The 24,957-nt window shown below is 43.0% G+C and overlaps 1 protein-coding gene across 2 annotated transcripts in view; it reads left to right on the forward strand.

Moving 5' to 3' along the window:
• Positions 1-24,957, forward strand: part of lasp1 (LIM and SH3 protein 1) — a 33,894-nt gene that overhangs the window by 5,080 nt on the left and 3,857 nt on the right. The window contains exons 2-6 of one of the 2 annotated variants that reach the window (XM_080448062.1): positions 5,503-5,597; positions 14,108-14,192; positions 18,967-19,074; positions 21,714-21,795; positions 23,596-23,702. In XM_080448062.1, the coding sequence (XP_080304188.1) occupies positions 5,503-5,597; positions 14,108-14,192; positions 18,967-19,074; positions 21,714-21,795; positions 23,596-23,702 (477 nt within the window). The remainder of the gene's footprint in view (positions 1-5,502; positions 5,598-14,107; positions 14,193-18,966; positions 19,075-21,713; positions 21,796-23,595; positions 23,703-24,957) is intronic. The other variant, XM_080448063.1, reaches the window with a different exon arrangement.

The raw sequence follows: 24,957 nt of genomic DNA on the forward strand, positions 1-24,957 counted from the left end.
ATATTACTAATCATGTTCTGAGCTTGGGTTTCCTCTCTTGGTAGTCAGATTTAGCAGTCACCTAAAATCTCAACCCATTTAGACCAGGAACCCCTGTACGTAACTATACCTTTAAATCTGGGAACACCTTTTGGATTAGTTTTTGCTTTGTACAGTATATAGCAACATATATTTTTGGTAATTTTTGAATAAATATTTGACGCTTTTCAGAAAACTTAGATCAGGATTTAGTAGGCGTCTTTAGAAAGGTCTAAAGGACAGTGGTCCACTCATTAAAGGATTTTCCTGTGAATTTTACGGATCTGTTTCTTTGAATATCAGATGACCAAACTGACAGGGATGTAAATCACAATATGGTGCAACATCGGTTCTTCAAATACGTTTGCCTATATCACTAATAAAATGTTTCCTCCATACAAATTGGTTCAATTCAGGGGCCTGCAATCAATGGGCCTCACTCATTCACAAAGCTTGAGTACAAACAGATTTTATACGTAAGTGCAAATACGAGTGTTTCCATGTGCAGAGTCTGAGTCATTTGTTTTTGTATGATTTTTTTTTTTTTGCGCTGGGTACACTTAATCTCACATCAGCTGTTGGGCACTCGTATGTGCCACAAATCATGCATAGCTGTTATTAGAATGCCTTACCCTTCATGCAAAATCAATTACAATTCAAACTACAAATAAAATGTTTATGTGCCCAACATTCAGGTGATGTATTTAGAGCTGAATATAATTATGTCCCTCACTGTTTTTGTAAGACTAAAAGTCTTACAATCTGATGAAGGCAGTCTGGATGAAATCTGTGTCCATTCCCAATCCTGATGTAGGATGCTATGCCCCTCGGTGATCAATAAAGCGATCCATAATCAGGGTATGATAGCAGCATTCCAATATATCCTGGATTCTAGCATCATATTCTTTCTTCTTCTCTACCTCGGCAAAGCTGAGCAATTCTTAAGTAAATTTAGAATAGGCATATATGATATCCTGCCATGCTTTATTAGCCTATTATTTGGTCCTGTGATGTTAAACATAGTAACTTTTTTCTTTTCATACATGAGATTAATATTTCATTAACTTACAGTTGATCCATTGCACAAGGATTTTTAGTTTCCATGTCACTTTGATGATACTGCCTCTTTTATATACTATGCTTTGGGTATAATCAGGAAGTATTACTCGACCAGTATGGGGAAATGATTTCACACCATCCATTTGTAAAGGGCTGGTTGCCCTAATTGATGCACACTAAGAATGACATAAAGGGCTACCCGATAGTTATATCCCATGGGGGCAATGCTCTCATCAGTGAGTCCCTGGTTCGATTCCCGGCCGGCCGGACCATTTGCTGAAGGTCACTCTCTGTGCATTCCCTCTCAATCCACTGTCACTGTCAATAAAGTGTAACATAAAAATTGTCTTACAGACACAGCATTTTGTAGTACCTTTGGGCAATGGTCACTCGCTTCCTTTTGGTAGTATGCATTGCCGAGTGCACCGTCTTACTTAGTCCCGGCTTTATTAACAGTCTTTGTCTGCTCAGTTTGTGTATTTGCAAGGTTTCTTGAAGTTGAAAATAGTCTCTTCTTATACAGTGCATACAGGTTCTGTCCGAGGCAAACTTGCTCTTCATCCTTGCTGAGAGGAGGTTGTTGGGCTGAGATGCAGCATGTTCACTCTCGAGTGGAGTAGTCCCTGCTGACAAGCATGCATCATACCCAGCAACACATAGCCACACACACACACACACACACACACACACACACACACACACACACACACACACACACACACACACACACACACACACACACACACACACACACACACACACACACGGAGAGAGAGAGAGAGTACATGTGTAGACACATACACCCTAGAGCAGCACTGATGCAGGACGACAGTCCTGATATTATGGGTGAATTATTTCTAGGGCTCCGTCTCTGCAGTGGCCTGGATTTCCAGATGACTGCCAGATCCTGCCTTGCCACCCAAGAGCCAGGTTTTTCTGGAGTTGCTGGATTTGGCTTGCCCACAGCTTGATAGGCTTTTTTCCTCTTTCACTTGGGAGCTCAACCCTAGCCCAACCCCCTTCCTCTTCCTTGGTATCCGTCTTCCTTCAACTCTCCATTCACCTGAGAGGGCCATGGGATCTGTGTAGACTGCAGTGGGGATTGTCCTGGTGGAATGTGGGTCGGCAGGTTGGGCTAGGTGCAAGAGTTGTTGGCTAAATACTGGAGTTCAGCATACCTGCACTCTGGAAGCAACCCAAGGTCAATATTTACACCGGGAACCAAACAGGAGGATCAAAGTCTGCACTCAGCTGATCAGCTCACCTTCACACCCTCCAGGATTAGCATTCATGCCTCTTTATTAGCATTACACTGTTTCGTTTATGCTTGGCTTACCAGTATTACAGATTTATGGAGGTGCTCAGGGCAGGGAATCAGCCACGGGGATAACCATCATCAAGGGAAATATCAGATTGGGCTGCTGTACGACAAGTAGATGGACTGACTACTGTGCCTTACTGCCTTCTGATGGCAACTGACTAAGCTGAAAATCAGGAAATTTTTTATCTTACCTAGTACCTACATATGGTTGGTGTTCTGAAATAGGATTTGGTGTTGCAGTGCTGTAGCTAGAAGAACCGAGTGGAGGAGGAAAGAGCAACATGATGTGTCCATCTGTGACTCCTGCAGTCCTTGATTGTTATGTAGTGATTTGCTATTAGTTTGCATTTTAGGGTTTGGTCCAACGGAGATGGCTGTAGATCAGAGCTCCACTGACCATAACTCAAGGCCTGTGTCCAGTATGAGCCACCTCTTTTGTCTGGCCCAATGCACTATTACTGCTATTAAAGCTACACACACTACGCTGTACCCTGACTGCTTCCCGTTGTTGACACATACCATCCTGGGTGGTCTATTGCATCCAGAGAGAACAAAGTGCACCATTCTTCTAGCCAGACAATTGTCCTATTCCTGAATGTCTAACATGCATGGACAAGGACATTTTCTCGGATCATTCCCGAGTTAAGTGCTTATCGTAATGCTTATCATAGTGCTTTCATTGATAGGAGAGGGATGATGGTGGCTGTCATGCCCCGACTGCCTCAGTAGGCCTCATCTTGATGATTTATTGTTGGCCCGATATCAGTGCTTTATCAACCTGTATCTCTTCACTAAAGGGGAATGATAGATACATCCGTCTGACAATAATCCAGACCCCATTCCCTGCCCTTGTAAGATTGCATAAAATTGAACATGCGTTGTATGTGTGTGGGGTGGTGTGTGTGTGTGACACAAATTGGGGACATCATTCTTTTGCATGCTCTTGTAATTTTACATTTCTCTTGTTTTCATGGTCTTCAGGGCTGTTTGGTTTGGAAATTAGTGTGCACACATGGTAAAATCTTCAGTGCTAATATAATTATTTATTACACTGAGTTGAATGAACACTGAGATTTTTTGTGTGTGGGCAATTGCTGCAGAAAGTGATCAAGAATTTGAGAAAGAATGAGAGGGTTAGGAGAACGCCCTGAGGCCATGTTAAGGACTCCCTCTCTTTTCTTTCTCCTTGTGTACTCCTCCCTCCCTTCCCCTAGATGATAGCAGGAGCAGCCAGATCATTGCCTCACTCCCTGGTGTTTCTCTTCTACCATCTCGCGCTCTCTCTCTCTCTCACCCTATTTCTCTCCTTCCTTTCATGTTCTGTCACCCCTTCTGCTATTCTACTTGCCCCCCCCCTCCTCTTTATCCTAGGCCCCTTTCTGAGCCCTCAGGCTGCAGATCAGCCTTGTGCCAAATCGGAGAGGGAGGCAAGGCTCTTACGAGGACATGGAATAGATGGACAGACAGACGCAGGCCTGCAGAGAGGAACAGACGGATTGAGAGCATAGAGAAACAAAGGCACTGAGACCAAGCTGGGCATGGGAACAGTTTTTTAAGTGGCACACACTCAGAAGAAACACTGATGTTTTTTGTATGTAGCTTGAATAGATGGGAATCAAGAGGTGGAAAAGAAAAACAGTACTTCCTTTGCGCATGTACTCTGTGAAAATCTACTAAAAAGGTGTGAAGATTAAGAACTAGCAATGCTATGGCCAGATGATGATGTTGATGCATGGCTTTGCCACCACGTGATTGCAGACACGCTGGTGCTGCTAGCCTCCTGAGAAGTTGGGTTATAAATAACTCTTTTACATCTGAGAGAAAGAGAAGAAGTTTGGATTCCCTTAATGCTCCAACAAGCCTCCCCTCTGTCTCTTTGCAAGTCTCTCTCACTGTAAAATCAGCACCCATACATGCATCTGTGTCTGAATGTTGTTTTAGGGCTTTTCCATCTTAGATTAGATGCGTTTGCCCCTGCAGCGGACATTTCCCAACAAATGTGACAGATGGCCCCATGTCGCCTAGCTCAAAGCCAAAATGTGCCAAAGTATGACGCAACTTTTGGCTTAGAAAATAGTAAACTGGGTGGGCATTTTACTAAATGGATAAGTAGCACTTTCATCCTCAAACTCCAGCTGTTTATTCTTCTTTCGGTGTCTTGTGTGCATCTATAAAGTCACAAAACCTGTGTGTCTGTGTTATAGTCCCAGGCATAACTCGGGCACCGTCCGACTGATCAACTTAATGATAATAATATTGGCCTACTTGCCCCCGCGGGGGAAATACGGTTTAAGCTTAACCCAGTTGATCGCTGCCCACAAGGGTCGCTCGCTGACCAAGTAGGGGTTAGGTGTCTTGCTCAAGGACACTTCGACCAGTCATATTCGACACATTGTTGGCCAGGCCTGGAACCGTACCTGAGACAACTGGGGACTGCGGTACCCCAGACAGGCTCTCTCACCATTCAGCTGTGCCGCCCCCTTAGAACTTGGCGTGTGTGTTGCCGAGGACCCAGGGTCTGCACTGTGCAGAGTGGGAATTCGGTCAGACCAACGTTTGTGAAGAACCGAAAAAACATGAATGCCTGTATCTGTCTGTCCGCCCATGGGTCTGTGGAGGACGCAATGAACCTGTGTATTTGGTGGTAGGCATCGGCTTCTCTCATTGGCCAACCCAACCCATCGGCTTCACAGCAGTTTTTTGCAATGTCAGGGATCTTCGCATCTCCATATTTGCTCAATCGGCTGTATTTTAAACGGAGGCAGTTTTATACAATTGTTGTCAGCTTATGTAGCTGTAATAGCTATGTTAATATTTAGATACTACAAGCACCTCACTGTAGTTTTTTGAAGGGACTCGTTATTCCAGGTCCGCTGCTAATGGAAAGGCAAACAATAACCGTTCACATAACTCCACAATGAAGCAGTGCGGCGCGGACTCATTTGGTCTCTTAACAGTCATGGAAATGTTCCCAAGTTTGTGAACCCTCAAGAGAATACAAAGTTGTGTGTGTGTGTGTGTGTGTAGCTCCTTTTGGGTACAAACGGTACAACTGTGGAACACATTTTTCTAATCCCTCTTCCTAATTTCTCTCTCTCTCTTAGTACTGGCACAAAGGATGCTTCAGCTGCGAGACCTGCAAAATGACTCTAAACATGAAGAATTACAAAGGCTTCGAAAAGAGACCATACTGCAATGCGTAAGTTGTCGTTTCAGTCATCCTTTTATGTAATGTGCACATTTACACTCTATATTACCTCCACTCAAGACATCTGTTAATGACTGCCGATTATCGTGTGTGTGTCTATCTATTCTCTCTCTCTGTGTCTGATATGAGTTCATGCTTGTTCCAGGCCAGATGAACCTTCTCTGTCCTGTGGCTTTTTGGCTGTTCAGCTCTCCCAGAGAGAGGGGCTGTGTATATGTGTAGTGTGTGGGAAAGGCCGTGTCCCCACTCCCAATTTTCCCCTCACCCCCACCTATCGCCGTGGGGAGAGTAGGGGCGGGGGGAGAGTGGGGGGGGTGTTGTCAACAATGGAAATTCCTTAAGTTCCTCTGCAGTGACATGCACATACGCACCAATACCCACATGTCCGCTCATGCTACCACGCACACACTGCTACTCCCACACATCCAGGGTGCAAGAGGAATCCATGGAATCTCCCTCCCTCGGTGCTCCCAATGGGGGGGGGGGGTGTGTGTGTGTGTGTGTGTGTGTGTGTGTGAGAGTTTTGAAAGGGGATACCAAGACAAGGCATTGCTTCATGTTCTGACAAGCTTCACTGCTTTTGACTTAACTCTCTGACTCACCAGATAGCTTGCTCACTTTGTAGTCACATTAAGGGGCATACTGTTGGAACTTTTAATTCCCATCACATTTATATTTGCAATGCACAGTAAAGCCCTCAGTGTTAATACATCCATTCGTAACTCCGGAAGTGTTCAAATATAACGAAATGGACCCTTAAGGTCTCAATCTCAGAGCTAAATGAATAGAGGTGTGGAAAATAAGATGCATCACGATTGTGATGTTACAAATACTTCCAGGAGCAGCGTCATTGACATGCGCATTGAACTGTGCACAAACACTATAGGCTGCTAGCCGGCTAACCGCTAACACAACGAGATACGTGGCTGAGTGACGTAGAGTAACGAGAACAAATATGACATAAAATGTCGTGCCAGGCCGGCCAGGGAGCAACAGGCAGACTCGAGCCGGGCACCGTTGGATACGCCTCGCCATTGTGGCCGACGTCTGGCCACATCTCTGTTTTACTACATAGTCTGTTAATTTAACGATGATGTACAACGCCAATCAACATGCTCGTTGCTCAAGCATTCAACAGATCAGCTACTGTATGTATAGTGAGTGACACTGTCGTACGACGAGGCTTCACGGCTACATTGCAGAGTCCTGCAACGGGCCGGGTACCCGCGGATACCCGACGGGTACCCGCGTTTGACGGGTGAAAACGGGTGAAAATTTTACTTTGATAAGATCACGGGTACGGGGACGGGCGGTACTGAACTAATCATGGCGGGTATCATTTTATTGTGAAAATCAGAGAGCACTGTTTCCGCCCAAACAACGTCACTTGTGTAACTTAACACAGCACAACGGCATGGAGCATGCTGGTCAGTTATCTTAACTCACAAAAACACATTGAACATCCTGTTAAACCTTCAAATTAAAACCATCTGAGATGACGTAAACAACGACACATGTGTGCTGCGTAGATGCGCGTTCGCGCGCGTGTCTTAAGCTCGCTCCTCCGTCTTCACTTGATTTCTGTACAAACCTGACCACTGAATGTAGCGCTGTTGTTGAAGGCTGCTATCTTTTTCAACACACTTTTCAATAGGATTTACATTTTACACGGGTAAACGGGCGGACAACGGGTCGTTTATTTGACGGGCGGGTCTGGTTCGTATTTTGAAATAATCACGGGTGACGGTCGGTCCACGGATCTGAGTATTGACGGGCGGGGCGGGCGCGGGTTCTCAAAATTGGACCCGTGCAGGACTCTGCTACATTGATTTAAAGACAGAGTTAAATTCACACTGATGTTTTTACTGTGCAGTCATAGTTTGTTTGTGTGCCTTAAGTTGCTATAAAAAAAACTTTTGTATATGGCAGCAGCACACTTGTAAAGTTGTAATCTAAAGCACTGCAGAATTATTTTTGTTATTGAGGACTGAACGTTTTCACATATTCTATAGTCGGAAAAAAAAATGTTTTATGTTAAGACATTTATATTTTAAGGAGAGTGATTATACACATCATATTACAGCACATTTAATTGAAAAACTGATGAAAAAGTAGCCATGTGCAGTAATATACTGTAGAAGATTGAGATGCATCGTGGAATCAAATTGAATCATTAACAGGTGAATCGTAATGGATTTGTGAGGCCAGTGAAGATTCATACCTCTATAAATTAACACAGGATTTGACTGTGCACTGTGCAATAACATTGCCTGCCTCCACTAGCATTGTTTCCTCATGGTACTTTTCTTACTACCCTTTTTGACAACTGTCAGGATTGACGGCAGTGCTAATTAGCTGCCTTGTTCCCAATTAATAAAATAATGTTTTGAAAAGTAATCCCTTTAATGAATGGAAAAGGACTGAAAACTGGCTGTTTTCTTCCTAGGGAAATACAGTAGCCACCCCCCTTACAGTATACAATATGCTCCTCCATCTGTCTGCACCACCCCTCATCCATTTTCAAGAAGGAAAGGCATGTTATGTATGCACCACATTTTTGGTGAGATTTAATGAGCTTTCCATCATGTTTTATACTTGACTAGTAGTTTAATTTGTCCAGATGCCTGAGACGTCTTCCTTTCTCATGTAGGTCATTTATTGCCCCTTAGCAGGTGTCCTCCAGCAAGCATCTCTGGTGTGTGTAAAGCCCCATTTATACTCTTTCAGGATGGATGCATACATTGTGTAGTGTCCCTACATTCCTAACACAATGTTAGGAATTGTTAACATACTCGGCTCCGTACTTTGTCTTTATTAAGGTTCAACCATTTAGTAAGTAAGTACATTTATAAAGCACTTTCAAAACAATGTTACAATGTGCTGTACAATGGACCACAATATAAAGAATCAATTTAAAATAAGGCACATAAGAGTAATAACACATCAAGAAATAAAGCAAAACATTGCCCTGCACAAGTGAGTCGGGTAACAACTTCATAAGAGAAAATGCTTACGAAACAAATGTGTTTTTAACAAGCTCTTAAAACCGTCATCTGACTCACTTTTTTTGGGGCAGGATGAGTCAGTCAGCCAACTTGAGCTTATGATCGTGATTTCCCTAAACAGAATAATACCAAACATAGAAAAACAAAGTTGACTGTGTTCTTGTTGTAACTTACATACATGTATCTGTAGATTTTTTTTTCATGGACAAATTTTGCTACTGCGTCTACTTCTTCTTCTATTGGGGTTTGTTGGCGGTTGAAATACATAAATGTGCATTACCGCCACCTAGGGCTGAACGATTTTGGGAAAAAATCTAATTGCGATTTTTCTGACTGATATTGCGATTGCGATTTGATTGCGATTTTTTTAATTAAAAAAAAAAATCTTTAAATTTTTTTAAAGTCAAGCTTCAGTTTAGTATTCACTGTGTACGTTTAAAAAGTAATTGGAAGTAATGGAACATTACCAAATGGCATACCATTTATTTACTGTTCTAGATCCTAATAAATAAGGATGAGAACTAAAAGATATGAATTGCTTCATTGCTTCCAACATGTATCTTCCAAGTACTTTTTTTCCCATGTATATATTTAAACATTTAGCTGGAATAGAAATAGCTTATTTTTGTAAACAACCCAACATTGAACTTGTTAAGTCATTAACTTATGGCTCAAGAAGAGAAGCTTTTTCTGAAATGAAGTTCAATAAATAAAAATAAAATTAAACAAATAATTACCTTTTTGTGTAAACAATTCACAGCAGTGAAATAAGTAGGTATTTCACTTATGGCTAAAGAAGCATATTTACTGATATCCAGTATTTAGCTTATGTAGATTAACATTCAACTAAAATGTAACACTTTTTTGTCTCACAAGGCAAAGTCCTCTCCTACTGTACATTGTATTACTACTACTCCTTGGAAGTGAAAAACTCAGAATACATAACGCAGTGGTGGAAAGTAACTAAGTACATTTAGTACTGTATTTGTACTTTACTTGAGTATTTCTAATTTCCAATACTTTAACTTCTACTCCACTACATCTCAGAGGCAAATATTGTACTTTTACTCCACTACAATTATTTGAAAACTTTAGTGACTACTTACTTTTCAGATATAAATTATAATATTGTAAAACCTACATTAACCACTTTGGCCCTATTTTATACCTAGGTTATTTGAAAATAGCAGATCTACAAGCTCACAACGCACCGTGATGCAACGCGTTGTGAGCTTGTAGATCTGCTATTTTCAAACATTAGTACTTTTACTTTTGGTACTTTAAGTACATTTTGATACCAATACTTTTGTACTTTTATTCAAGTACATTTTGACTTTTTACTTGTAACAGAGTACTTCTACATTGCAGTATTGATACTTTTACTTAAGTACAACATTTGAGTACTTTTTCCACCACTGTACATAACAGAAGTGAGTGACAAAGATACAGTTCATAGTCGCTTCTTTTGGGCTTGTTTTCATAGACAGGGTTGCTTATTTCTCTCACAAAACCTGGCAACACTGACCAGGAAGTGCTTTCCATCGTATTGTTTACATTGCATCCAACAGTAATAGTTTAATAATGATGGGAAAAATATAAGTTACACTTACAGAAACAAACATAGATAGGAGCAACACTACTACTACACTACTTGTGTCGCACCGAAAATAATGTTTTACCGCTACGCGCGGCATCAGGGATTTGCGCAACACGGCCGTTCGACAAACTTTAAATACTCGTAGCCGACGGAGACCTAACTCTATGAGAGGGACAGGGCGAGAGAGAGAGAGAGAGGGGGGGGGGGGGGCTCGCTGCCCTCTCGCTCCCTGTAGAGAGATGCAGGCAGCCACTCTGGAGAGAAGGAGACAAGTCCCGCGGGTGCTCTGGGATTAATATGAATATTAAAATGATTTATTATGATAAAATAAAAAATAAAAAAATCGCGGCCTTTGCGATTAGCTAATCGCGTGGTTTCAAATCGCGATTTCGGTTTGAAAACGATTAATCGTTCAGCCTTACCGCCACCTACTGTTCTCTTCATTCGGACTACTTGTCCTACATTGTCCCGATTTGATGCGCTACTACGTCTACAAACGTCACATGCATTTTTAAACTAGTAGCGCTAGCCTAGCTCTGTGTTAATCTCCCTGCTACCTTCTTTCTTCTTCCCTGTGTATCGTTTGATGTGTCCATCTTGCAGGGAATCACTACTTCCCCCTGCAGTTTTGTCCAGTATTGCTCCATATATACACGTCCGTAAGCTTCATGGCTTCGCGCAGGCGACAAATCAAAATGTACTTAATGTTGAGTATAAATAGTCCTCCTTTTTTTCCAGCATACCATGTGTTCGAGTACAGCAGGATGAGGGCCCGTCAGACCCCGTTTATTATATCACTTTCTGTTTGTTTAAAGCCATCCTCGTTAGAGTAAACATCATCAACTTAGCCTCCCGCTCCAGGGGAAAGAATGTCGACCCCGCTCCCTGTAATTCATATGTGGTAGTCTTCTGCATTTACAGTTACCCTTATATCTTTCTTCAGTAAATGATATAGGCTTTGTTTGTTTCCACTAAATGCTCAACAACTCATGATCTGGAAATCATTGCTCTCAGATTGGACAGCAGTAGCTCACATGGGAACTATGGGAGATTTAGAAAGGCAGATAAATAGATTGGAAAATTCTTTAGGTCCCCCGGAGACCGTGGGAGCCAGTGGTGGGATGTAGTCTCAGTGACTGATAGAGGGACAATATTAATTTAAGATTGACAAATCGCATTAAGCCTGGTGTTGTTTAGACTTCATCAGTAGTTATTTGATTTAACGTTACATTCCAGATTCCCATTTACCACCATATTGAGTAATGGTTAGGGGACTTTTGGTGTGATGGTGTTAATGAATAACCACACTGATTAGAAAAGCACTTTTCACAAGGGTAAAATGACATCGCAGGCTGCTTCCTGCCTTTGATGCTTTCTCCGTTTGTCCCAGCAGGCAAGCTTGTGTTGTTACAGGAAGCTGATTTGGGAGGATGCCCAATCAGCGAAATATCTCAAGACATGGTTTAAAACATTAGTTTCAGTGTGTAGTAAATTATGCCAGACTTGGCAAAGAGATGTCAGTCTGACTATAATTAATCGCCACTAGGTCTTGCCTCTGTCTCTCGCCGTATGCTTGCATCTCTGCTTACCACCATCCTCTCTACTGACATCTCTACTACATCCTCCTATGAAATATTAAGTGTGACTGAAATCTCTTGTCAACATTTGTACTGTCAACTGTTGATTTGACCAGAGATCCATAGTAAGTCTGACTTGAGACATACTGTATATGTCTGCTGAACGATCCATTAAAACCTCTCCAGGTTTGAGAGGGTGGAGCTGGTAAGAAATGTGAATTAGAATCTGAATTATACAGACGGAACTCCTGTGTGTGTGTGTGTGTGTGTGTGTGTGTGTTATTATTACCTAATACCTGTTCGCCTCCTGCAGTCACCACAACCACCATGTTGACTGCTCCGTCCCTACATTGCTCACAGGGCTGTGTGTGTGTATTACCTTCACCTCTGTGTGGGACCTATTAACTTGTTACACAGCCAGATAGATAGGTGATCATTCTAATGTCTGACTCATGCCCGTGGTTGGGCTAGTGCCTGCACTTTGCCTTAGACACAATGCATGATTACACACACACACCAACGCATTACCTACAACTCCCTCTTCAGCAACTATGCTTGCTTGTGCAGCACAGTTGTGTGTAATCTATATTCAAATTGTCTCAAATTAAATGTAAAGCACAAGCTCAAATGCTACATTTACCATGATAAGGATGTTGTAACTATGGGGTATCTGTGTGGCTTAAATACACACCCTGTCTCTGCCCCAAGACTAGCAGTCGTCTTCAGGCACTACGATGCGTTTGTCAATCCGACCGTTTGTAACCACACCACAAGCCGGGCACGCCCAACTCCAGAAATAAAATATGTAAATGTTATTTTCATGGCTTTTTTTTATTAATAGATCAGTATATTATAAATGATACTAGAGTATAAGAACGTTGGAGAAAGTTATTTTTCTTTCTTACAAAATAGTTTACTCTGCCTGCTGGAGTATTGGCAACATGGCAAACCGCTGCATTTGGATGGATCTGATAGGAGCCTTTCAGGAAAATGAGCTCTAGTAGTGTGGCTAGTAAGAGAGGAAACATGCACAGACCTGTGCAGGGGTATGGGATCGAATGCCTGGGTTCTATATGACTGGTTGAAAACCCAAAATGTTCGGCTTCAGTCTAACTTTATATCCAGTTACATGGTCCTCTCTCCACAGTTTGAAAGTACCTGTTGGCTTTTTTTCAAGTGGCTGTTGATTTGCTTGTTTGTGCAATATTCAACGTAAGATCATTCAACCACATTCCTTTGAAAATGACTTTTTATTGTCTCACAGTTTACATCAGAATATACTAACTTTATGTAAGTGTTTACCATGTTGTCAAGGATACGATAAACATGTTGCCTAAATATGGCTTGGCTGAAGGCTAGGGGGGGGGGGTTGAGATTTTGAGGTCGCCCCACACCCCGAGGCAGGCTGTATACTGGAGTCCATATGAGATTTTACATAAAACTTCCTCTGCTCCTGGACTCGATCTTTGTGTATTCACTGCTTTGGGAGCTTTTGAGACTCAACTGTCAGGCACTATTATTTTTGGATTTAACAGATCCTATAGAATAGAGATGCCGTCTTGTGTATGAAAAATAGTGTTCACACATGAATCATGAACAGCAGTTTTAAGAAATCAACAATAAGCCATCTTGCAGTGAAAGCCATTGGAATGTCTGGCTCTGTCCTCTTTGTGTGGTGTGTAAGTATCTATGTGGATGCTGCATGTCTGTGACTTTGTTTGTTTGTGTTTGTGTGTGTGAATTTGTTTCTGGTAGTGCATTTTATCAAGGGCAGCAGGAGGTAGGTTGGTTATGGATGTGTCCAGAAAATTCCCCGAATCCATTGAGAAAGAGCCTTGTGTTCACGCTCTGCTGAAGGAGCAGCCCATGACATCATTCACTCTCACATATCGTTTCTCTCCAACCCTCTGCTTTTCTCTGTCTGATGCACGCTGTTCTTCATGTTGTTCCCTATAGAGCTGTCTGTGTTCAATAAGCCTCGTAGCGTGTTTTCCACACCTGCTATGGCTTCACTCCAAAATGACACAGTCTTGAAGCTCTCATCCACACAAATAACTCTCTGTCTGCACTTCATTTTGCAAATACCTTTTTTTTCGCAGCATTATGTGTTCTACTGACAAGCCTTTTGTCTACAGGGGCTCCTAACTCAACCTGAGGACCACCTTGAGTGCATAAATGCACTCTGTGGACCCGAGGACTGCACACTGCTATTTTCCATTCACAAACTAAGCTTGTTTTCCACACTGGGTGCCTCTATAGAAGACCGTTTATGTCCTTTTGCTGTAATGATGTTTTATGCATTCTCGTGTGTGTATTTTACAGACACTACCCCAAGACAAACTTCACCTGCGTCGCTGACACTCCAGAGAACCTTCGCCTCAAACAGCAGAGCAAGATGCAAAGCCATGTAAGTCCTCATACTTGCAGCTAGTGACTGACTTAACTGTAAAATGTAGTTCACACACACACACAAATTGTATTCACACCTTGTCACAACTTTTTTTTTGGGAGTTCTTATACTAACACAAGTGAAAGTTTCAAGTAGACAGACAATCTGATAGATATAGTAAATGCAACATGATGGAACTCTCTTGCGTGTGCATCTCGCTCGTGTGCTTTATGTCATGGTCTCGCTCTCTTTCTGCTCGTGATTTTCTCCATCCCGTAGTTCTATGTGATTTGAGGTGCTGCTGACGTGAATTGCACAGTAGTTTCTGGCAATAACCGTATTGTTTTTCATTTTTTATTTTAGTATTGGTTTAGGACTCATTATTGTATGTTATGATCGGGTAGGGCTTCAACTCAATCGGGTCGGTTCAGGTCAGGTTTACATTTTCAGGCCCGTTGAAATACCATATGTTATTCAAGTGAATACTGTAATTGCATGTCAGCAGTTTTTTCTTTGGAGCCAAAGATTTCCAGAGGCCTCTTAAACAGCATTTTTGTGTCTATATATTTGCAATAGATCCGCTAAATAATTTCATACCCAATCTAGATCTCAGTGTCCTCGGGCTATTTCTTAACCACAGAAAACACCAGTGTGGCTGTTCCTGTATCAACTAAAATAACAAAGATCCAAATATATTCCTGGAAGAAGGGAAAAAAAGTCTCATCAGACCAAAATACCCATCTGAACTAGGTCATGTGTTATTGCCTGTATTAAAGACGACATGCTGATGGGGAGAGACTTGCCCTCCACCTCAGCAAGAGTCTTACAATAGCCTGAGCTTTCACGATGGCCTACCTGCAGTATGTCAGACTTAACTATGCATGTGTATGGAAGTTAACCACCTTAGGTTTAGCAACAACACTGGCCAACATTCTGTCCCCCATCTTTTAGACTGCTAAAGATATCACAGACAGCCTCCATAAAATAAACGCAGACGTTAATCCAATGTTAAGCCTGTCTCAAGGCTAAATTGCTAGTGCCTCCCTCTCGGACCCCCCCCCCTCTCTACATCTAATCCTGACTTATTCATCTGGAGTGGACAGTAGTGGGTATCTCTTTTATTACTCTCACTTACTCCTCAGAAGGTGGTAAATAATGTGGATCTAAAGACACATCTACTTCTCTCAAGGTGTGCCTTCTTCTATTAACTCATTCACTGCCACTGACGTAAAAAACTTTTTTTTTTTTTTTGAATTTGACCCAAAGACCAAGGAGATATGATTTTTCGAAGATCTAGACTCCTATCCACTTCCTTGTTAACTTAAAACTTAAAAATTCGGTATCTCGGCTCCTGAGTACTTTTTTTTTTTTAATGAAAAATCTCTGGCAGTGGGCAAACGCGGCCAGCAATAATTCAGGCAGTGAATGAGTTAATATATGATCCTTTTATCACAGGAACATTTTTGAGTACTATAATAGACTGGCTGACTGTGGCGCTCAACTGAAAAACCAGAAGCATGACAAAGTATGTTATTAGCACTCTTAATTAGTAATTAGAGTACTCAATGACATTTTGAATCAGCTAAATGTCTAAAATGCAATGTTTAAGACACCCCCCCCCCCCCACACACACACACACACACACACATTTCTGTGTTGTCACTGCTGTTGTATCATACTGGCTCACCTGCCAGCGAGGAGCCCCACAGCGAGGACGACGTGCCTCTGTCCTACTCCTGCCGCCCAGCATACCCTGCTGAGAGGTGCTGCCCGTAGGAGTGCATGCATACAGTCACAAATATCACCCTCCTCGCCCGGCTTCCTTACCCGAACACGGGCGTAAATTTTGTTCGTATAGACCCTCGACAAAGCCGAATGCACTGCATTCGTGGAGTCGGTGGTGGGCAAAAAAACGACTATCATGAATTTTCAAATGTATCATACAGCAAACCGAAGACTGACATTATCGTGCAACGGGTTGTGCATGTGTTAAGACATTCCCTGCCGTTGGCGGAGATCTCCTTCATTTCAAATCCAACGCTTGACTGCCATTGATGCAGATCTCTGTCAATTAAAAAAAAAACGTGTTTTTAGTGATTACACTAGAGGGCGCTCTTCGCCAACCTATGAATGATGCCTTGACTGCGAGAAAACCATAGAACCGGAAATAAAGTCAACCCCCCAAAAAATAACGCCGTCCACTGCACTCCCATCAAGTCATGAGATTTAGAAAAACACATCTAGCTCTGATTTCCAGACTGCGTTTTTTTGGTGAAAACGAGCCATATTCAACTGCCATTAACAGAATCGCGGTTACAATGTTTTTGTTCCGGTGGAAAGAGGAGAGACTTGTCTTAACACAGAGACGTCGTTTGTTTACGTCCGGGTTGAAAAAAAAAGAACGGTGGATCCTCGAAAAGACACAAAATAAGGAAAAAACGCTGGCAGTGGCGGATGAATTAATTGATTAATACCGGGCAGTGAATGTGTTAATAAGGCCCGTGTAATCATGAATGACTAGTGATCCGGTGGCATGTACTTATTTCCACAGCAGTCCTGAGGCCTTGTGTCACAGTGGTCCTGTCAGTGTATAGTGTGACAGAACACCCCCAGAAAGTGGGATTGATTACTAAAACAGTGTGAGCATGTACATGCACATTGTTTTGCTCACACATTAGCCCACATACCCATATTCAAATATGGGAAGTAAACCCTTTGACACTTAATGTAGTAGGGCGTGTGTCTGGGTGGGGGGGTGTGTGTGTGTGTGTGTGTGTGTGTGTGTGTGCATGCTTGTCGGTGCACGTGCCAGTGTAAGGAAGTGGAGAGTGTGTGTGTGTGTGTGCGTGTGCTGAACTGAACTGGGGCAATTTATCTCACCCCTCCTCGCCACTGCTGCGTTGCCACGGGAACCCTATTGCTATGGTAGCAGGGTAGAGAAGGTTTGTCACACCTCATTACAAGACTTTACGGGAGTGAAAGAGGGAGAGATGAAAAAGAGACGAAGAGCATGTATTGGGGAGGTGGAAAAGGAGACCAATGGGGCATGTATGAGAGGAGGAAAGCAAGGAGGAGACAGGAAGGCACTGATACAGAGAGAGAGAGACAAGGGGGAGGAGTGTGGGTGAGGAAGGGAAGAGATAAAAGTACAACCCCCCCAGAGGAAGGAAAGCTAGAGGAATGCAAATAGGCAGAGACACAGAGAGCGAGAAAGATCGCTGAGAGATTCTAATGAGATTTCTATGGATGGATTTTCTGTGGGATGCTGTTGAGCCAGTAAAATATGAATGAATGAAACAGGAGAAATGGGATTGGGGGAAGTGTGGGCGGGGATGCCACAAAGAGACATGATTGGAGGGGAGGAAAAGGGTCTATTGCATTAGAGAGCCAGACAAACAAAGGAGATGGACTGAGAATGAGAAAGCAGGGTGGGGTGGGAGCATGTGTTGACAAATGGAAGCAGGGCAAGAATGAAGTACAAAGATGAGTCAAGGCCACGTTAGTCTTCCTCATGACAAACTCCATTAGCAGGCTTGAAAGCTGTAGATAAATGTAATCACAGGGAGATCAAGCTTTATTTCTGCTTAAAACAACATCTCTGTTGACTTGACGTCTAGTACCATCATCACACCATAGCATGGACAAACGCCTCTCATGTGGCAAGTGGCTATTATACTTGCTACTGTATGAGTGATAAGGAAGTGATGCTGCAACAAGGTGCTCAGCAGATAGGAGTCAGACTGGTCAGCAGTCTTGTTTAGCAGCATCAGACATTGTGTGGCTGTGCTGTGTGTGTGTGTGTGTGTGTGTGTGTGTGTGTGTGTGTGTGTGTGTGGGGGGGGGGTTAGCTTGGTAATGGATTGTGCAAGCAGGCTTCCGTAGAGGAAGGCAGGAAATTGGTGCAGTCACCATGGAGGCTTGAATAAGGGCTTTGGTGTGGGGTGGTGGAATTAAGTGATTTGTCATTGTCGGTTGTGTCACAAGTGGGCATGTCTTGCATTTTGGAGAGGGTATCTCAAGAGACTACTTGTGCACTGTATAGGCTATTTCTGTTACATTTTGTGTGTGTGTGTGTGTCCATTGTTCCTATTTGTACAGTGTTGTTGGTTGTAGTGGGTATGAGGGGGCACGGTCGTGCTATCAAGCCAGTTGTGAGGAGGGAAACTCCTTTCATTGTATTTTCAGATATTCATCTGACGCTGTTTGGGCTGGCCACTTCCTGCCCTGCACTGAGGGTCATATTAGCTACCACAGGCGCGAATGCATGCACACACGCACACACACACAGACTGTTGTATATTTCCTCCCATTCTGACCTTATAAGGCTGTCAGCAAATCCTGTATGCAAGGCCTTAAGTCCCCAGCGAACAGGAAGTGTTATCACTGTAACAAATGAGCGAGGCTATGCAGAGGGCAAGGCTTAGCCTACCTGGTACACATAGCGTCACAGTGCTTTTTTGTCCTTTTCCACTCTGTGTTTTGGTCTATATGTAATATAGCCTTCCCTTGATTATGAAGATGATTGTGAATTGGGGGGGGGGCATGTTCTAGTGATTGTAAGCAACTAAGCATACGTTTTCAGTCAATGATGGACCGGTACATGCCTTAGGTTGTCTGTTTCTGTTTCTCAATCCATCCATTTATTATTCCAATTCCATTCCATCCTATTATATTCTTATTATTTCTTAATCCCATTACATGGTTTAAACATTATTCCTTCATAAGCATAGAAAAAAGGAATTGATTTCCTCCCTTTATCAGTCTTGTTTGTATGTTTGTGTTTCCTCTCCAGGTTCTGTATAAAGAGGAGTTTGAGAAGAACAAAGGGAAAGGATTCAGCGCAGTTGCAGACACACCAGAGATGCAGAGAATCAAGAAAACACAGGACCACATCAGCAACGTAAGGATTTACCTCCAGAGTCATCAAACATGTTTTTTTGATCCTCCCACTCAGTGCCAGTGACCGAGTGGTAGTGCCAGACTTAAGGCTGCAGCATACTTTGTATGGAAACAAGGTTTGGAGAGGTTGTAAGTAAAGCCTTGCACAGGCCCAAAACTCCAGCCCGAGCTCGGCCCTAGCCTGTGGTGTTTGAGCCCATCCAGACAAATTGGGTCTACAATTTATTGGCCCGAGCCAAAGCCTGACACCAAATTAATTTGATCTCTTACTGACATGCACTTTGTGTATTTGTCCATTACATTAGAGACGCATAAACAGCATTCCATAGCAGGTAGTTGAGAATGATGTTACGTGATCCAGCAGCAAAAAAGACAGTAAATACCAACAACAACAATGCTTAAGTAGGTAGCACACAGTTTGTCCACTGAGTGCCTGTCACCAGACACCTACTGTATGTCAAAGTGCACTGTATACAGTGGCCGGGGTCTAACATTCAGCACTCAAAGCCGGGCCAAATTGAGTATAAAGCAATTTAATCCACAGAACTAATTCAGTTTCGGCATGTCGGAACACAAATTAACTTATTTTGAAGTATACTACCAGGTTTCATCAGAGCCTCTTTTAGTCCTGATACGGTTGTTCTTTCTTCATCAATGGAATGGAATTAATCTCGCATCACTTTTTCCCATACGTACACATGTGCGCACACACACTTGCCTTTCTCCCTCAGCTCAACTTATTGATTTGCCTTTTCTCTATGAATGCAGAATAGTGATGTGTGTGTGTGTGTGTGTGTGTGTGTGTGTGTGTGTGTGAGTGAGATGATGTTTACCTTAACCTTTCCTCAGATCTCTAGAGTTGGTCATAATGGTCTTTCCTCCTCCCTGAAAAACACACTCACACACAGTCATTAAACATTCGTCCATACACGTACTCTGCACTGGTTTCACTAATGACATAATTGGTATGGAGGGTGATGGCTAATTACTGCTTTCATGTGATGAAAGATCCTGCATATCTAAGACAGGAAAACACAAGACGCTGAAACACAGCATTTTTACAAACTGTGAGTGCTCATGCACACACGCCACATCAAAATAACCAACGAGGCAGAGTGGTGAAATGGACTGGAGTTCATCCTGAAGTATTCTGACAGCCAGCACTGATAAACGTCACAGCTGTGTGTGTGTGTGTGTGTGTGGCTGGCAAGGGGCACTGCTCCAATGATCCCTCTATCTTTCCCTTCTATCCACTTCTCCCACCCTTGTTTTTCTCTTCTTCCCAAATTCCCAGCTGGATCCTCAGACAGAGAAACGAGCCTGTTTACTCAGCACTCCGCCCAGAATGTCAGCAAAGTCCTCTCGCATTAATTCTTTCTGTGTAGACTGATCCCTGTCCTCGGTTGTCATTCTCCCCATCACTCTGTTTCTGTCTCTCTCCATCTCTGTCCCTGGCTTTCATATTTGCGGGGGGGGGGGGGGGTTGTATGGTTGGGGGTTGTAGATTGTGTCCTGCAGCAGGATGGGCTCTTGTAAACAGAAAAAAGACACACATGCACTGTTCTGTTCAACCTGCCCCTTGAAACAAACAATCTCTCTTTTGGAATCTGACTTGAGATATTGCACTTGAGAACACTCTGTCTGTCTCCCACTGAGCTCACTGTTCTTAACACAAGCACTCGACACCCTGTCATCCCATGCAGTGTGTGAACACACGCCCCTCTCTTTCTCTTTCTCTCTCTCATGCCGCTGGCACACTGGCCTCTTTCACAGCAAGGGTGTGAGCGAGCACAGAATCGGGGCTGTAAATCTGACTGAGGAGGCGTGAGTCAGTCTGTTATCAAGCCTGGAAATAAGGGCAGGAGTTGTTAGTGCAGTCAAAGAGCAGCCTCTCACTTTCAGGGTCATCTGTGTGGTCCTTTTTATGTGTCTTTCGGTGAATGGTGCCTTTGTTTTGCTGGCTAAATTGTATTGGGGGGGCTTGTAGATCACAACTTCTGTTCATCTGAAACCTGCAGTTCTGGGCTGGTTGTTTTTATTTGTTTATTTCCAAAAGAAACCAAATAACAGAAGTTGTCTGCATGTTTAGGCATAAGTTTTGTTTTCTCACCCCAGCGTAGATCTGTCGCGCTCTCTCCCTCTTATTTCCTTTTTCTCTTTTCACCTGTTCCTCCTGATGTGTCAGGCGAGGGTTGCTAGGCAACTCTGAGCTCACACTGCTTCCTGCCGTGATGTCATTTCCTGTGAGCGCCAAGCTGCTTCTAGAAGCGGCCCACTGCACATAGCATGCCCCACCTATCCCACAAAGATGAGAGGGGAGGTGCAAGTGCAAACTTGGAGACACCTGGTGGATATGAGATGAACTGCATTTTTGCTAGTTTACTTTTAGAGCTGTTCATACCAAGCACTATAATGACAACTATATTGTTCACCATTGTCTTTGTTTTAGGGGTGGTGTGAACTCTGCCATCCGCATTCACTTGAGTTAGAATTATTTTTAAAACGACATCTTTACAGTTATAGTGCTTGGTGTGAACGGCCCTTAAACTAGGCCTTGTAGCCTAGTTACCTTTACCGTTGAAGGTTTATTGCTGCTAGGTAACAAGACATGAATGTTTTTTTTTGTGTGTTTCTTTGCAGATTAAGTACCATGAGGAGTTTGAGAAGAGCAGGATGGGAGGAGAGGCCCCACCCCGACAGGAGCCTGTCAACACCCCGTCAGGTACTGACCCTCTTGACTGTGGCCAGCATTCCATGTACAGCTGTAGAGGTGCTGTTAGTATTGAACACGGTCATAAACTAGTCAGCATGGCTACTTCTGGACTTATAAACAATAGACAGGGGAAGGAACACATTACTTTTCATGCCCTGTAACTGTATCGTAACGGCTGTGCTGCCTTTGGCGACTGAATCTCCCTCGCGGGGTCAATAAAGTTTATATCTATGTTGTCTAATCTGTTCTGGAAAAGTACGCAATGAAATACTGAATGTTAATTTTCCAATTGTAACTCTGAGAGTGTACAGTGGACCCTTAACGGGTCCATTTGGCTACAGTTGTACACTCATATTTATGATACACAGTCAAATCATCAGTGTCAATGTAACTGGAAATGTAAGGGACTTCAAACTTTCAGGCTCTGCCATTCTGAAAGTCAAGAAACAGATTTGTTAGTTGAAGTTATGCACTGATTATATCTGACTGCTCAGTTTACACTGTCAGTGTTTTCTGAGGAAGGAATTAGTATGTAGACTCTTCATACTCGTTCTAATTTCTCCAAAGAGAATGAATGAAGACAAAACTCAGGCCTAAAAAAGTTGTGAATACATTTTAACTTTGTTATATCAAGTTGATGATCATTTTAGGATATGGTTTAATAACATACTAAAGCTGCAATCCGTAACTTTTATGCCTTCTCTGGGATTTGAGAAAGCACATTTCTACCGCTCAGTCAAGAGGCAATCCCAGCTTGAGGAGATGTTGTTTTTCAGGCAGTACTACTTGTTAACCAGTGTGTATCCGATCCCCAGGGTCTTAATTTCTCAACCAAGAGTAGGAGACCACCTCCAAACACTGTAGATGTACTAGTTATATTGTATTAATATACTTTTTTTTATTTATTACAAAGGTACAAACAGTACAAAGGTCTCATTATTAAAAGACACAGAAATAAGTGCAGCTGAGAAAGGAAACCCATATAGAGCTTATACAAGGTTCTCACCTAAAATAATAAACAAGTAGTAAGTAATTAGACATGACAAACAACAAGGTGTGTGTGTGTGTGTGTGTGTGTGTGTAGGGCTACATTATATTGTAGAAGCAAGTGGAGAGGCTTGATGGCCCTCAATCTATGTTTAAAGTTACTGAGTGAAGATGAGTTGGCAATAAGTATGTGTGTATTCCAGAGTAAAGAACCTCTGTCTTAAATGGAGAACTGGCTATGAGTGGTGCGGCTGAAGGGAGGATGGAGATCGTCGGATTGTCTAGTTTTATTATCATGAACTTGGGAGTTAGTCATAAAATATTCTTTGAAAGATGTTGGAAGCATTTGAAAGGTACGTGCATTTGTAGATGAAAGAACAGGACTGGACTGTGTTAATGTCGTAGATAGACATGACATTAACGATTGGTTAAAATCATGTTTTAAAATTATCTACCTGTTTCCCCTGATAAGGGTTGATCTGTGAACTGGCTATATCTGTTATGCGTTAACACCTATACACAGAGAGGCATTGTAGGGAGGGTTGAGGATTGCATAAGACGGCGGCTTAAAGGCATTAGTTGCACGTCTTGGCTTGCAAAGCTTTGGAATTCATCCTATCCCAGATTCACAGTGTTGCTTAATTTGATGACACCCAGATAGCCATGGAGGTATTGAAGATGGTGTGGGGGGCTGAAGGAGGACAAGCAGAAGGGATATTGTGGTTTTGATGCTGCTACCCCCATAGAATACCCCAGATTATACCCTCCTTCAATCCCTCCTGTTTGTTCTAACCTGCTATGTTGTTTGTGTTGTTCTGTCAGCAGCATACCAGCCCGCTGCAGCCCCTCAGAACTACCACTATGAACCAGCTGCTCCTGAACCAGTGCGCCAGGCGGCGGCCGCCCCGCCTCCTGCGAGCAGTGGAGGGGTGCGTCCACTGTTCTCTGTTCTCCCTCCAGGTTCCCTTGGTTGGGTCACTGCACTGGAAAATCCTCAAGTGTTCATTTAACTCTGAGAGTGTAGAACGTACTCTCACAATAAATGCACGAAATCTCTGTACGCCGTATATAGATACGTACGTACATACGTACATACGTCCTTTTCACTTCACTCACGACGACCCAAGGAAGTGTCATGCCCGGAGTCTAGTCGGTCGGATAGGCGATGTCCAGAACTGTCGATCTGACCAATACACCCACATGGATGAAAGTTCTCAGATGCCACGACTGATTTCAGTCATTTGGATTCCATAGACAAGCCGGTAGTGATGGTCGGCCCACGGCGCGGGTGGTCGAGTCAGGATTTCAGAGGCAATTATGCGGGTGAGCGGGTCAGCCGCTCTCACACGCAAAAAAAACAAAAAACTATTTTGAACAACATGCTTGTTTATTTAGCACATGACAATGTTGTGCTACTGTAGACATTTAAAGCGACTTTGGGTACTTAAAAGAGCGCTATATAAATCTGAGCTATTATGATGATAATTATCTTTTTTTCCCCACCGCGGGTTGCGGGGCGGGTTGAGCCATGGATTTAAATATGGGTTCAAGGGGTGGGTTGAGGCGGGTTGGGTTCCGGGGCGGGTCATGAAAAAACCCGACCCGCACATCACTACAAGCCAGCATGTCTTCTATGAAAACATGTCACGCAGTGAAAATAGCCTATCTACAAGCTCAATACGAGCTTGTAGATAGGCTATTTTTGGTTATTACTTTAAGATTAGAGCTTTTGAAGTAGTCAAAGTAGCACTATGTTCAGAAGGATCTTCCATAAAATCTTAGTCTCGGATATTTCATATAAAAGCAAGGTTAAAGCCTCAATCTGTGATCTGGGTACAGCGGGTTCTATTGAATTCCCGATTTGCATCGTTCCATATAGTTCGGGGCATCGGTCTAGTAATGATAATAATAATTAGACCTCTTCCATCCCCAGGGTAAATTCAGTTTTCAGCTACACCCAGCTGAGTGCTCCGGGGCAGTTAGTGGTTAAGTGTCTTGCTCAGAGACACCTGGACACATAGCCCGGGTCGGGAATCGAACCTGGGACCTTCGGCTTCCCAGGCGGGCTCTACCCATTCAGCTATGGCCGCCCAACTAAATGGACCCGTAAGAGTTAAATTAAGCACTGAGGATTTTACTGTGTGGAGGCAGCAACCACCTGGACTTATCTTTCATTTATTAATT

The sequence above is a fragment of the Gymnoscopelus braueri genome, assembly GCF_963280865.1.
Source record: "Gymnoscopelus braueri genome assembly, chromosome: 13".
Taxonomy (NCBI): domain Eukaryota; kingdom Metazoa; phylum Chordata; class Actinopteri; order Myctophiformes; family Myctophidae; genus Gymnoscopelus; species Gymnoscopelus braueri.